Source organism: Aulonocara stuartgranti (assembly GCF_965226115.1).
Source record: "Aulonocara stuartgranti genome assembly, chromosome: 19".
NCBI classification, from domain to species: Eukaryota; Metazoa; Chordata; class Actinopteri; order Cichliformes; family Cichlidae; genus Aulonocara; species Aulonocara stuartgranti.
In genome coordinates, this window is record NC_138955.1 from 23,689,796 (window position 1) to 23,702,737 (window position 12,942).

Below are 12,942 nucleotides of genomic sequence, written 5' to 3' on the forward strand. Positions count from 1 at the left end.
TCAGATTTTTATTAATGAAACAAGGGTCACACAAGTGCATGGCATGAGGTGAAATGCTTTTAAACAATGTTCTATTATTACATTATGACAATATTTTTTTCCCCTTTAATTATGTTTGGATCCTCTAAATGGAAACGATACGCCCTCCCACCCCCACGCCCTCCCCTGCAGTCTGCAACCATTCTCATAACCGAGGGCCAAAAGAAAGAAGACGCAAATCCGAGATAATAAGAAAGTACAGTCATGTCAATTTCACGGCACAGTGCTTAAGTACCTGGACACATGCATGGTGTGAATTATAAACAGTGAAAACTAAATAAATCATCACATCATTGTCCCTAATCTGCACAATGGGTGGCAAATATTTGCAGAGGGAATTTCTCGATGCATTGTTTCTTAGCAGGAACAAAGGAACATGGCCTCCTCTCAGTTTGGGACAAACACTGCTGGAGAATGGAGACAAAGAGATACTTAAGGGGGATATCTTCACCTCTCTTCAGAGAGTCCCTAATTGATACATGGGGACCGGCATAAAGGACAGAGCACAATGGCTCTATTGTTTCACGTATTCTTTCTGTATGAAGTCGTCTGTAAACTGCTGAGTCTTTGGACCGGCTCCAACCTTGAACTTTCTTTCTTAATTTTGGTCAGAACTGAGCACAGCTCGTCTCTGCCTGTGGAGCATATTTAGTATTAGAAGTAGGCGCAAAAATATTAATCTGCTGTTCCCTTTGAAGTGGTAAATGTTGCAAACGTGACAGGAGAAAGGAAAAGTTGCACACAGAGCAGGCTGTAAATTTAAAACAAAGCATGTTTTCGTATCATGAGGGTACAAGTTTAATCTCTTTGTAATGCTGTACAGAAATATTGACAGAACAATAATATAGAAAAAAAAACATACTTCAGAAATGTACGTGTTGAAAGTTTCGAGGATTAATTTTCCTCAGAGAAACATTTCGTTTAACTCCTTACTGGAAACTTAACTCTCCGCGTTTTGATTTCCTCTAGATGAATATCGCAATCTGGAGATCAGCTGACACTTTAGCCTTGTCAGTAATTCACTGGAGGTCTTTCACTGGAAGTTTGAAGTTGTCTCACTTTTCCTTATAATTAGTACAAAACTGCATAGTTCTTTCTGGGGAATTTCCCAAATTCTAAGGAAATGTGAAAGCATCCGTGTGAACTTTTCTTAATTTTAGGAACAATTTTTGTTTTGGTGTCATTTTATTTTATTTTTTTTACGTATTGAACATCATTAGCAGTGGCAGATAGAGGCAGGAGGAGGCCCGGTATAAGCAGGCAAACTACCTGGTACTAAAATTGTCTTCTGAGAGCAAAAACCACCCGACAAACACTAATCGCTGATCTGAAAGTAAGAAAAATGGACTAAACAGAATAAAAGAGTCGTGCTGTAAACTTGACTTTAAACCACTACACTCAAGCCATAGATTCTTGTTAAACTCTGAGTACAAGCAGAATATTTATAAAGCTGGAAAAGGAACTTGAAAAGACCCACACAATAAAAATAATATGTAAATAATAGGTGAACATGACATACTAAAAAAAATGTTCATAGTATTTTTTTTTATGCAAGTTGTTTGACTTTACAACTGATTATTAAATTAAAGTAAATTCATGGGGAATACATTTAAATTACAATGCAGACCTGAATGCACCTCATGCCCTGTTTAAAAGGATGCATGACAATACAGTAGATAGCACACAGCATTTATTTGTGATGGTAGATGAATCTGCTTATGTGCTGAATATAACGTATAAAGAAAAACAAAGGCAACAGAAGATACATAAGCCATTCAGTGATTGTCACATTGAATCCTGAGTGAAACCATAGTATAGGATATAGCTTTAGTGTACAGATCTGGGGGTTTAGTGAGAGCATTTCTTCTGCGTTTTGCAAAGCTAATATTCTGCTTTAACCAAACTATGTTCAGACAACAGTAGATAAAAAAAAGCCTATTTGCATAAATAGCATAAATAGTCACCAACTACTTTCATAATTTACAAAAATACATATTTATAAAGCACACGCGTATTTAAATGAGCCTTAGTGCTGCGGTTTTAGTCAACATGGAGATATTAAAAAAATAAGGCAAGCTCACGTTTAAGTTTACTTGTCTGTGAAATCAGTTATTATGTGTCTAAATATACAAAGAAACCTGTCATAGTATTGGGCACTTTCATGTCATGTGATTGTTGTTTTGAGGTAATGGCGGTCTCACGAAGGCAACTTTGGCAGATTTGCATTGACTGCGACTCAACTATGTGATCTGATAGAAGAATTTGGCTGCTCCGGAGAAAAATGGGCCACACTTGGCAAATGCATGTTTACATCTTAAGCGGTTTTATCTAAAAAGCAAAAGTAACATTCAAATAAAAAAAAATAAAATAAAGTTTTTCAAAAAATGCAGTTTTCAGTGGCAGCCTTTTTTTTTTTAAAACCACTGAGAGCTTTGATATAGTCATGAAAAAGAAGAAAAAAGAGAAGTGCTTCATTTTTGTTACACTTTCAGGCTGACCTTTCCACCGTTTTAATGTTAAAAGTTAAATTAACTTAAAAAAATATTTCGTGTTCTTTAATCTGTCTGGCATGTTGATCGGTGAAGGAAGTGTTGTGTTTTTTTATGTGGTGGAGTGCAACCCAGCCTGTACTTAGATCTCGCTGCAGAAATAAATGCATGCAAGCATGCGTTTGAGTCATAGAGCAAAAATAAGTCCCTGCAACAGTGTGACGCTGTGGTTAAAGCAGGTCCTATAGCTCAGTGCCTTCCCTGGGATAGATCAAGCTGTTGACACTGAAACTGTTATAGAAGTGACTGTTGAACTGTCCGCTCTGCCCTCCGCCAAACGTGTTGTAGTACACTCCACGGTTAAAATGCAAGCTCTCGCTGTGCTCTGATGGCCCCGTGTCCTGCCCGCTGTGGTTGGGGTGGTATGGGCTCAGGGCGGTTATGTTCCTGTTCGAGAGCTCGTTCACCAGTCCAAGGGACCCCTGTCGGCTGGGGCCCCCCGAGCTGAGCGTGGACATATTGCTGTAAAAGTTATTAAAACAAGGAGCAGAGGAGGCCAGTCCAGGCGGGGACGCAGATGCGGGTGTTTTGTGGTTCTCGCTCATCACTTCCATCTCTGGGGAGGAAGGCCCCAGGAGCTGAGGACTGTCTGAGGGTTTCAGTGGGGCAGCCGCTGTCGGCCTACCATCCTCAACCTTTGTGGCACCCACAGCTGCTGCTGCTGCTCCTCCTGCGCTGCTCTGATCCGATCGTCTTTTCCTTTTCCTGCGGAAATTTCCGTTATCAAACATCTTCTCACAGTTTGGATCCAACGTCCAGTAGTTCCCCTTCCCTGCAAGTGGAAATGAGAGACACATCACAGCTGAATTACTTCAGTTTTGTAATATTGAAACATTACCTGATCAGAATTTGTCTGACTAAATAAAATCCTAAATTTCTTTCTGATGCCATTTTTTAAAGCTTCCCGTCAAACTTTAGTATTTAGTATTTAGTATTTATTTATTTATTGTCATTGTCAAGAACAATGAAATTGCGTTTGGGGCTTCCATACAACCCAAAAAAAGAAGAAAATAATAAATACCCCTTAAAACCCAAATCAAAGCAATGTGAATGAACCTTAAAAGAAATGATCTATAAGAGATGTCTGTGTCACGGAAGCTAAGATCCAATAGGTAAAAATGTACTGTATTATACTGCCATCCCTAGTTTCCTATTATCTGCACTACTGGACACTTGGGAGTTCTCTTGGCACCTCTTCCTGAGCTGACTGTCTTTCTAGTCTAGACTGAAGTACAGGTTAGAATGAAAAACAACATTCCAGTCATAGTGTACAATACAAGCACTGCTTTAAAAATACTACAATAGACTACTGAAGGTAGTGCAGAGGAACATAAACTGTACTACATTATTGTATACAGTCTGCTCATATTTATCCGTCTGTCTATATAAAGTAGTGCTACTTGTTTTCCATTGCAATATGAAAAGCACATACCTGACCTGATCATATTGACTTATTGGCAGTAAAAAAAAAAAACACTTTACAAAGCATCAACCAGGGTTTTACGCACATATCTGCTTAGGCACTATAAAATGAAGTTATTTAACTATTCATATTAATTTTTAAAAGTTTCAATTTTGATTGATTGAACGAAATTTTCTATTTAACTGATCACCACTGAGCCCTCCCGATGAGTAAACTCCATGTATTAAACGCCTCAACACTTTTGATGTACTAATAACGTTTTCTGTGATGCGTTCACGGTACCTGGATCGTCCTCGTCCCTCGGCACTTTTTTGAAACAGTCGTTGAGAGATAGGTTGTGCCGGATAGAGTTCTGCCAGCCCGCTTTGCTCTTCTTATAGAAGGGGAAATTGTCAGCCACGTACTGGTAAATCTGACTCAGGGTCAGCTTCTTCTCGTGCGCATTCTGGATGGCCATGGCGATGAGCGCCGAGTAGGAGTAGGGTGGACGGACCAACTTCAGCAGCTCCTCCTGGCTGGCGATGGACAACCAGCCCAGGTCGGGCCCGCCGAATCCAGGTGAGTTTGTTATGAACTGCCGCTGCGAGCCGTAGGAGGGCGGGATGAACGACGGGTTGTTGCCGTGCAGGTATGAAGCGGACGAGTTGACGCTCGGCCCGTTGAGCCACAGGTAGGGATTTGGAGACGACGCGTAGTCCCCGAGGCCGTAGCCAGCGGGCCTTTGCGCACCTTGGAGGCTCGGCTGGTGGTACATGCTGCTGAAGTTGTCGCAGTAGACAGCAGCCGCCATATCCGGGGCCTCCTGGGCGCCTTTGGGTGGGAGAGAACCGACGGTAGGGGAGGTGTGGTGGTGCTGGTGATGGGACTGAGGATCGATGGAGTTCATCACTCCCCGCGGGAAATCCTAAAAAGAAATGCTGAAGCGATTCAGGTGTCCTCTCCCCGGTGGTGCGCGCACAGCAGCAACAAGTGTCAGGGAGGATGGAGGAGTTTGGGGAGTTTTAATAGTATAAACCCTTGACAGGAGCCACATGCGAGCGCTTTTCCCAACAGCCAATAAACACACACGGTGAGTAAACGGGGGTGTGGTCACGCTCTAGCTCATTCATCAGAGAGTGGGTCAGTGGTTCTCAAAATGTTTCCCCTCCTTAAACCTCCCGGAGAGACACAACAGACACCCGCTGGGTTCAGATTTTCTCCGAGGGGTGGAAGCTGTGATCATTTAGCCTCAGTCAACAAACAGCGAACGTGGCTCAGACTGTAATAATCGCTTTTAGATGGGATTTCCTGGCCTGCTCACTTAGACCTGCACTAGAATTTACTTTTTTCAAGCCACCGAATGTCCCTTTCCCCCCTTCCTTCACTAATATTAAGTACTGTAAACGTTATTTTGGTTGGATTGTAAATACCGAGAGCTGACAGCAGATCTTTGGGCAGGCAAACCCATCACCCGCAGCCATCCAGATTTCTGCCACGCTACCTGTAACCACTCAGCAATCCACATAATGGGCAGCTGTGCAGTTAGAGACATCCCCTGAATGAGATGATTGGTTTTAAGTGATTTTAATTAACAAAAGTCTAACAATTAGTCATTATAAATGCAGGAAATGAATAAAGTGTTTTGTAGTATCCATTAGCTGAATATGCAGTCATGGGGACTATTAAACCTCTCTCAATCTCCAATCAATGAGACTCTTTTCAGGTACTTGAAAAAAGTATCCCTTAGCCATGCTGAAGTGCCAAAGCAAGTGTGTGGTTAAAGGATGGTAGTCATTATGTTTTCTATGTGTTTTTACTTGGATTTATTTATTTATTTTATTTATTTATTTTTAAAAAAAGCAGTGTTACTGAAAGATAGTTTGCTTTTCAAATCAGTGAATTTCAGTATCTCATAGCTCATAAGACAATGGGAGTATCCACACACCAAAACTCTTAATATTTTGATGAAGCAAATCATGCAGGACTAATATTTAATGTTTGATCTTCCGGGAAATGAGATGAAAACCTCAAGTAGATTAAAGGAACTGCAGTGGATTAAATCCTTCAAGTACAGCAGCTCCTTGGTGTGAGCAGTAGCACTAGTATTGTATCTGTAAAAACCTTATTTCCAATATCCTAAATTTATTTTGTACATTTACTCCTACATACTGACATGGTGTTTATTTTTTTTAAAACACAGAACATGGTGAACTTTGACTCAAGGATCCTCATCAAAATAAAACAAACCTTAACCCTTAAACCCAGATTTAAGCACTTCAGTGTGGTTCTGATGGAAATGGAAGCAAAGGCACAGACACACAAACTGTGTGTACTGTGTATATGTACCACATATACATAGATTAAATATATGTAAATACATGTTTATGACTCTGTCCTTGACCCTGTCATACTGTTTTTTTTTTACAATAAAGAGATCCCTGTGAGGAGCAGTGATTTGAGCACCCACAATGTGAATATATATTCAGAGAGGAAAAAACTCAGTAAGTCATTTTAATAAATAACACTACTTTCGATATGCATTCTCATAGCGCTCTTTGCTTTATTTTATTAAGGTTTTTGTGATGCTTCACCGTTTATCTCTAAATTAACTGTTCCTGTCTAACTTTTATTCACTCATCTGATGTGAAATTCATGAATTAGATCCTAGTATGTAAGAAAATGATGCTCTAAAATTTTCATATACTCCAGTTAATATGATTTGTGAAGCTTGAAGAATAACACTTCCCAAAGAGGACTTCCTGTTATTGTTCATGTGCCTCGTAAAAGCTGCAATTAAACTGCACCTATTAATATTGTGAACTGTCAAGAAGTCTCAAGCGAAAATTGCTCGGCGGCACAAACATTATTGCCCATAGGCAAGAAATAACAAATCTGTTTGTTTGAAGAGTTTTTAAAGTTGGTTTTGTGGGTAATTAAGGTGTCTGGAGAACATTCGGTTATTTGTTTTGTCTTTTAGTCAAAGCATTTCCTCTGTTTTTTTTTTAAGTTGATGAAATTTCTTTCATTTTTCAAAATAAAAGATCAGTATATTTTGAACCTGGAGATTAATAAATAACAATAAAAAAAAATCAGTGTGATTGTGAGTTTATAGGACTTTAAATCTTGTTTTTTGGGTGTTAATAAATGGATTAAACCCCTAGTCTTGTTACTTTTGCTGCTATTGCTTCAAATCCCTCTGTGAAAGTTAAAGGTCGACTTCATTCAGTATTTTAAAAACAAAAAAGTTTTTCTCTATAGTGACACTGCCATACACAAATTACATTTCTCTGAGTCATTAAGAGATTTTGTTTGTTTTATTATAATTTGATATATTAGTCACTACATCAAGAATTACAAACCTTTTTCTATTAAAAATAGCAGTAAACCAAACTATTCTGAAAGGACTTTTACTTTATGAATGCTTATGCATGCCCTGGCTTCGGACCGTCAATCAAAACAACCTTATACATGTTTTCACACAGTTTTTCCAAACTTCACCATAAGTATTCCACAGCCATGGGAAAGTTTTGATACCTTCCAGAAGGGGAAAAAAAAGAGATGTTCGATGAGTTTAGATAACATGTCATGAAAGATGAGCTTAAAGTAGAAATTTGTGTTTACAATATTGAACACCGAGGTGCGCCGTATATATGAAACATGTAGCAGGAGGACATGAGGGGCCACAATGATAAAAAAACACAGTGGGAGCTGCTTTGAGGATAATGAGATGGCAGCTTTTGTGGTGCTTGAGGAGGATTAAGTCCAACAAGTGTTCACAACTTGACTGATGAGAGAGCTCCACCTACCAACTGTCTGCTAAACTAAAACACACCAAACTGAAATGTAGTGTGAACATAAAGATATCATCTAAATAAGACCCCCCCTCCTCACCTCGCCAATTGTGGCTTATCATGAAGATCGTTTCTGGGGTGTAATTATTATTTGGACACAAGCATAAACATCATTATCTACATATTACTGGCTTTAAGTAATAATTTTCCTCTTCTGAACACACTGGGAATACTTTTTTTAAGGTGATGCTAAATAATGTTTGTAATCATTTTAAATGTTTTTAAACTATTATTACAGTCAAACGAAATATTAAGTAAACTAAATTAAACAGAAAATAATAAAGAATATTGTCTTTTTCACCTCTTTATTTCATTGTTTTATGTATACCTCTACATAAGTGTGTGTGTGTGCATGTGTGTGTGCTCTCCATCTCCAACAGCACATTACACTTAACACCCTCGACCCCCCAAAAAACACATAAACCCCCCCCCCAATTTGTACATGGGAATGATTTTAGCTGTTATTTCTTAGAGGATGTTGTCGTCATGACGTTGTTTGCAGGTCTGCGGGTTATATGTAGCTGAAGCTGGGAAAGATAATGGTGTGGTACTGAAACAAACTTTAACTGAGACTGGGCTGCGTGTGTGGGTTTTTTTTTTTAAATGTTTTTAAAATTTTACAACTTTTTAAGCCATTTATGTATTAGCTCATGCATTTCTTTTATTATTAAAGTGGGCTTAGTAGGCCTGCGTAACTTTATAGCTACTCTGTTTAAACAAAGGCAATGATAATCAGTGACAATAGATTTTTTCTCTACATTGTTTCAGTTTTATTGGTAACAAACTCAATAGAAAAGTAAATTTTTCCTGTTATATTTGTTGTATAATTACATATATATATATATATATATATATATATATATATATATATATATATATATATATATATATATATATATATATATACACAACAAAACATAACATAGTTGTACAAATACAAATGCAACATTAAAGTACCAAATAATCCTAAATAACCCCGTACAGAGTAGGCTGATGTGGTAAAAGATTTTAATTATATAAACCTATTAGTAACGTTGATATGTTGTTTGTTATTTAATAGGCTGTGTCACCATCATATAGATTTTTTTTGTTAAAAAAATTTGCCAAGTTGTCAAGTTGTCTTTAAGCCCCAGTCACACAGGCCCAGAGGGTTGATGAACCCCAGGCAACCACTGGCTGTGTGTTCCTGAATACTCGCCACCCACTGAGTCTCAGTAGTTCTTATTCAGTGGGTGTCTGAATAAGAAATATAATAATGCTAATAATGTGAATTGTTTTTGCTGTTTTTTTGGGTATTTTTTTGAATCAGCTCTGCAAACACGGATAGCAAAGTAAAAAATTTAAAGACCACAGCAAGATCACTGTTTGTTTCTGCAGTCCTGGTCCCTTTCTTTCTGCGACTGGCTCAAATCGTTGAGAGAAGAATCACTTGTGGAGCCACACTGCCACCTTGAGATGCCATTTTTCTATGGCAAAGATAAAAAAAATAACCTTTTCCTTGACTGTTTAGAGTTTTCTGTAGGATATCATACTCGCCACTAGATGGAGGCAGCACATTGCTCAATGTAGAGACTGAAGCCACAGCACAGAGTATGTGGCACCCACAGAAGAGAGTCATACTGCTGTAAATGTCTTTAAATGAAAGCTCTAAAGAGCTGATGAACTCTTTAAAACTGTGACCTACATGGAAAAATCATTCCATGTGAACTTTAATGACTTCTTCTGTCTTTGAAGCACATAGAGCATGCTTTCCACATCAACAATTCTTCCAATCAAGTGTCCAGCTTAAGACTAATTATATCCAAGATACCCTGCCTCATGATGTTAAAACAAAACATTTGACATAAATGTTTCTTTAACTGGAGCCTGTCTGCATTTTTCTGGAATCCCATAAGTGTTACATTTCTTCTTGGAGAGGAACTTTCTAATAAAGTGGAGTCAGACCCCTTCTGAGCCCCGCTGTGATTACTTTGGTTGGTATTGACACATTATTTGCCAACACTTCCCTGTTTTTTCTGCATCTGAGACGGAGGTTTTTCTCTAATGCAGCTTTTCCACTGGGATCCAGGCCGCAGAGTAATTGTCCGCGCAGCACCAGGAGTCGCTCTGTCTGACTGTAATTCTATAATATCGGGGTTGGCTATGACAATAATCCCTGGGCTCATCACACGTCGCCAAAACTGTTTCACAAACTCAAATGTATGTATGAGAATCTGAGATTGTGGAAAAGGGAAGACTCGCTGGCTCTGAAGCTTCTGTCAGCAGAGTTTTTTAAAGAAGAAAGCTTTCTGTGAACACACAGCATCTTGGCTTCACGAGTGGTGCTTTTGCTTTCTGAACTAAAGAACCCAAAAGATGGAAAGCAGAAAATGTGGATCTGCGGCATAACTGTGGTCACGTGAACGCCTATTTGTCATCCGTTACTGAGTATATTATCATTTCTGAAACTAATTTAACTTTGGCTCCCCATATAGCACAAAAAAATTAAGGAAATGAAGCAAAGAGGACAAAATTTTAAGCTCCCAACAACAGAAGAGGGATCATTAGGTTGCTGCATTGCTACCAATATGTCTGGTTTGTATTACTTTTATTCAAATATCTCCATATATTCACTGTGTCTGTGGGTGTATGATACAAACTGGGATAAGGATGGTAATAGAACAACATAACAGGATGAAGGATGCAAAAAAATGGGCAGATGGTGTTCTGCTGTGCCCGGCTTTTGCAGCTTCACAACACGGCGTCAAAGTATTTCGCTTTTAAATCATTAAAGAAATGTTCAAAGACGAGAGAAAGCATCAATAGTTCACAACTTCCATGCTGATATCATGTACAGTATGCGAGTTATTACAGCACAGAACCATGGCGCTTGCTCAGAATCGCGTCTGAATAATACATTTTACATCGGCTTGTTTTAGCAATACTGAAAGAGGTTGCACTCAAAGACAGACACATTTCACAAACAGCTGAAAGGATGGCATTTTAATGCTACATTTCATATTTAACACACATGTAATTACAGACAAAAGGCAAAAACAGGAATGAGACCAGACAAGATTATTCTTTTTTGTCGCTCTGTTGTCTATCTTGTTTTCTCATGACAAGTTGAGAGTTTGTGTACACTGCTGTCAGCAAACTGCTAAATTTAACCAATAAATAAACCAGAGTCAAGTGTCATTTTCAAACTGAGGCGAGGATGCAACTTATAGAGAAGTGATAACTCAAAAACACATTGCTATTTCTTTGTCATCAACCCTGTAAAGCGAGAATGATGAAACAATTGCCAGAAAATTGATTTTTTTAGTTGTTGTTCATACTGGAGTGTTTATTGTGTTTAGCAGTTTGAATGTCAGAGTTCGAATTAGGCTGAGAGATACGGTGACGGGTTCGGCCATCAGGAAGGGGCTCAGATTAGAGCCGCTGCTCCTCCACATTGAAAGGAGTCAGTCGAGGTGGTTCGGGGATCTGACAAGGATGCCTCCTGGGAGAGGAGTTCCAGGCATATCAGACTGGCAGGCCTTCTCCCCTTAGGCTGCTGTCCCTGTGACCCAGCCCCAGATAAATGGAAATAGATGGATGGATGGAGTTCGAATTAGTAAAACAATAGGGACAAAAAATCACACTCATGGTGCTGAGGTTTTAAAAACTAACATATTAAATATATTTTGAAAATGCATGATGGGGACCCGATCATACGTAGCTGAAAAATACGCTGACTGTTCTTGGCTACCTGTTCAAAACAGAAAAAGGCATGAAACCACGATAGTCTGCTTTTAGCTTGCTCTGGTTTTTTGCTTTTGCCGGTAAGTCAAAGCAAAACATGTTATGTTAAAGAAAGAATATAACTTACACATGTGCAGGTTTATTTTTCCACCAAGCCAAAACTAAGGCCACCTAATACAGTCCTGCAGTGAGTTAACATATGGGAATCTCAAATCTACCCAAGGGTTATTCTTTTAACGTGGATGTCCAGTGTCAGAAGTCTGCATTAGGAGGCGGTTGGATTAATGGATGCGATCAGACAACATCCAACAAGAAGGGAACCAGACAAGAGTTTGGTCTCCTTATTGACTATGCCTTTCAACTTGTTCATCCCTTGGGTTTAGCCTCACACATTAAATTATGTGACATAAACATATAAGGGCCAGATTTGCTAAGAGTGCAGAGGCAAGACTGCTTGTAAGAGGTGGAAATTGATGCTGTTGCATATGCATTTCTGGGAGTTCCTTTCTCAAGGCACAAAATCTAAGGAGGCAGATATTTAAACTAATATCCTAAAGTTTGCAACATGCAGTCTTTACATTTATGATCTTTTCCCCCATGAACTTAAAGGCACTTCTACATTGGCTTGATTTTATAGACCAGGAAGCTATGTGCATCTTTGATATACAGTATTTCTCTTTATTACTTTGTTCAAAATGGTTATACATCCCAAGGCGTTGTTACCCAGGTTCCCATTGCATCTGTTTCAGACACCCGGGAACTGTTAAACTTGTAAAAAAAAAATTGTGCCAAACCGATACACAATGTGAAGCTGGTGGGTTATTACAATGTAACAACCTGGGAGTAAGAAGATATTGGACAAGTGACCCGTTTTACCACTTAGAGATGGAAACCTTAGCACGTAAAGATGAAGTTTAGAGCTTGAGAATTTCTTTACTTCCCAAAGATGAAGTTGTCATAGCATGTAACATTTGTAGGTGGTCTGATGATGAATGGCAGTGACTTATAATCCTTTACTGTAATAATAGGGGCTAAACATGGAAAATGAATGGATAAACCACACTCTTGGGGAATTATACAGTTAACGAATGATTAACGTGTGGTTGTCATTTTTTCCTCCCATCACAGAATAGTTGTACTGTATATAATCAATAAAATCCTCACATAAACAGGTAAACCCGTCAGACTTTACAGCTTTACCGCTGCTGGTTTGTGGGGGAGGCTGAGCCGCGAATCTGTGGATGCAAGACTTATTTACTCCTGTTTCAGAGACAGTCGGGCCCATTCAGTGACTGCACAATCTCCACCATTTAGCTACAGTCTATTTCTGTGGCATATTTATACCCATGTATCAGGCCCCATAAATCTACCTGTGTTA

At 38.9% G+C, this 12,942-nt stretch overlaps 1 protein-coding gene across 1 annotated transcript; it reads right to left on the minus strand.

Annotated features, from left to right (window-relative positions):
- Positions 1 to 813: 813 nt before the first annotated feature.
- On the minus strand, positions 814 to 5,021 carry foxi2 (forkhead box I2). Its single transcript, XM_082516818.1, has 2 exons — positions 4,294 to 5,021; positions 814 to 3,360 (listed from the first exon to the last, which is right to left on the minus strand). The coding sequence occupies exons 1-2, from the start codon at positions 4,895 to 4,897 to the stop codon at positions 2,771 to 2,773; spliced, it is 1,194 nt and encodes a 397-aa protein (XP_082372944.1). The 5' UTR covers positions 4,898 to 5,021; the 3' UTR covers positions 814 to 2,770.
- Positions 5,022 to 12,942: the final 7,921 nt, after the last annotated feature.

Bases quoted from the DNA above. Each gene is read 5' to 3' on its own strand.
- foxi2 (XM_082516818.1), bottom strand. From the start codon at position 4,897: ATGAACTCCATCGATCCTCAGTCCCATCACCAGCACCACCACACCTCC. The intron at 3,361-4,293 runs GTACCGTGAACG...TTCCACTTGCAG, and splicing joins GAGGGACGAGGACGATCCAG to GGAAGGGGAACTACTGGACG.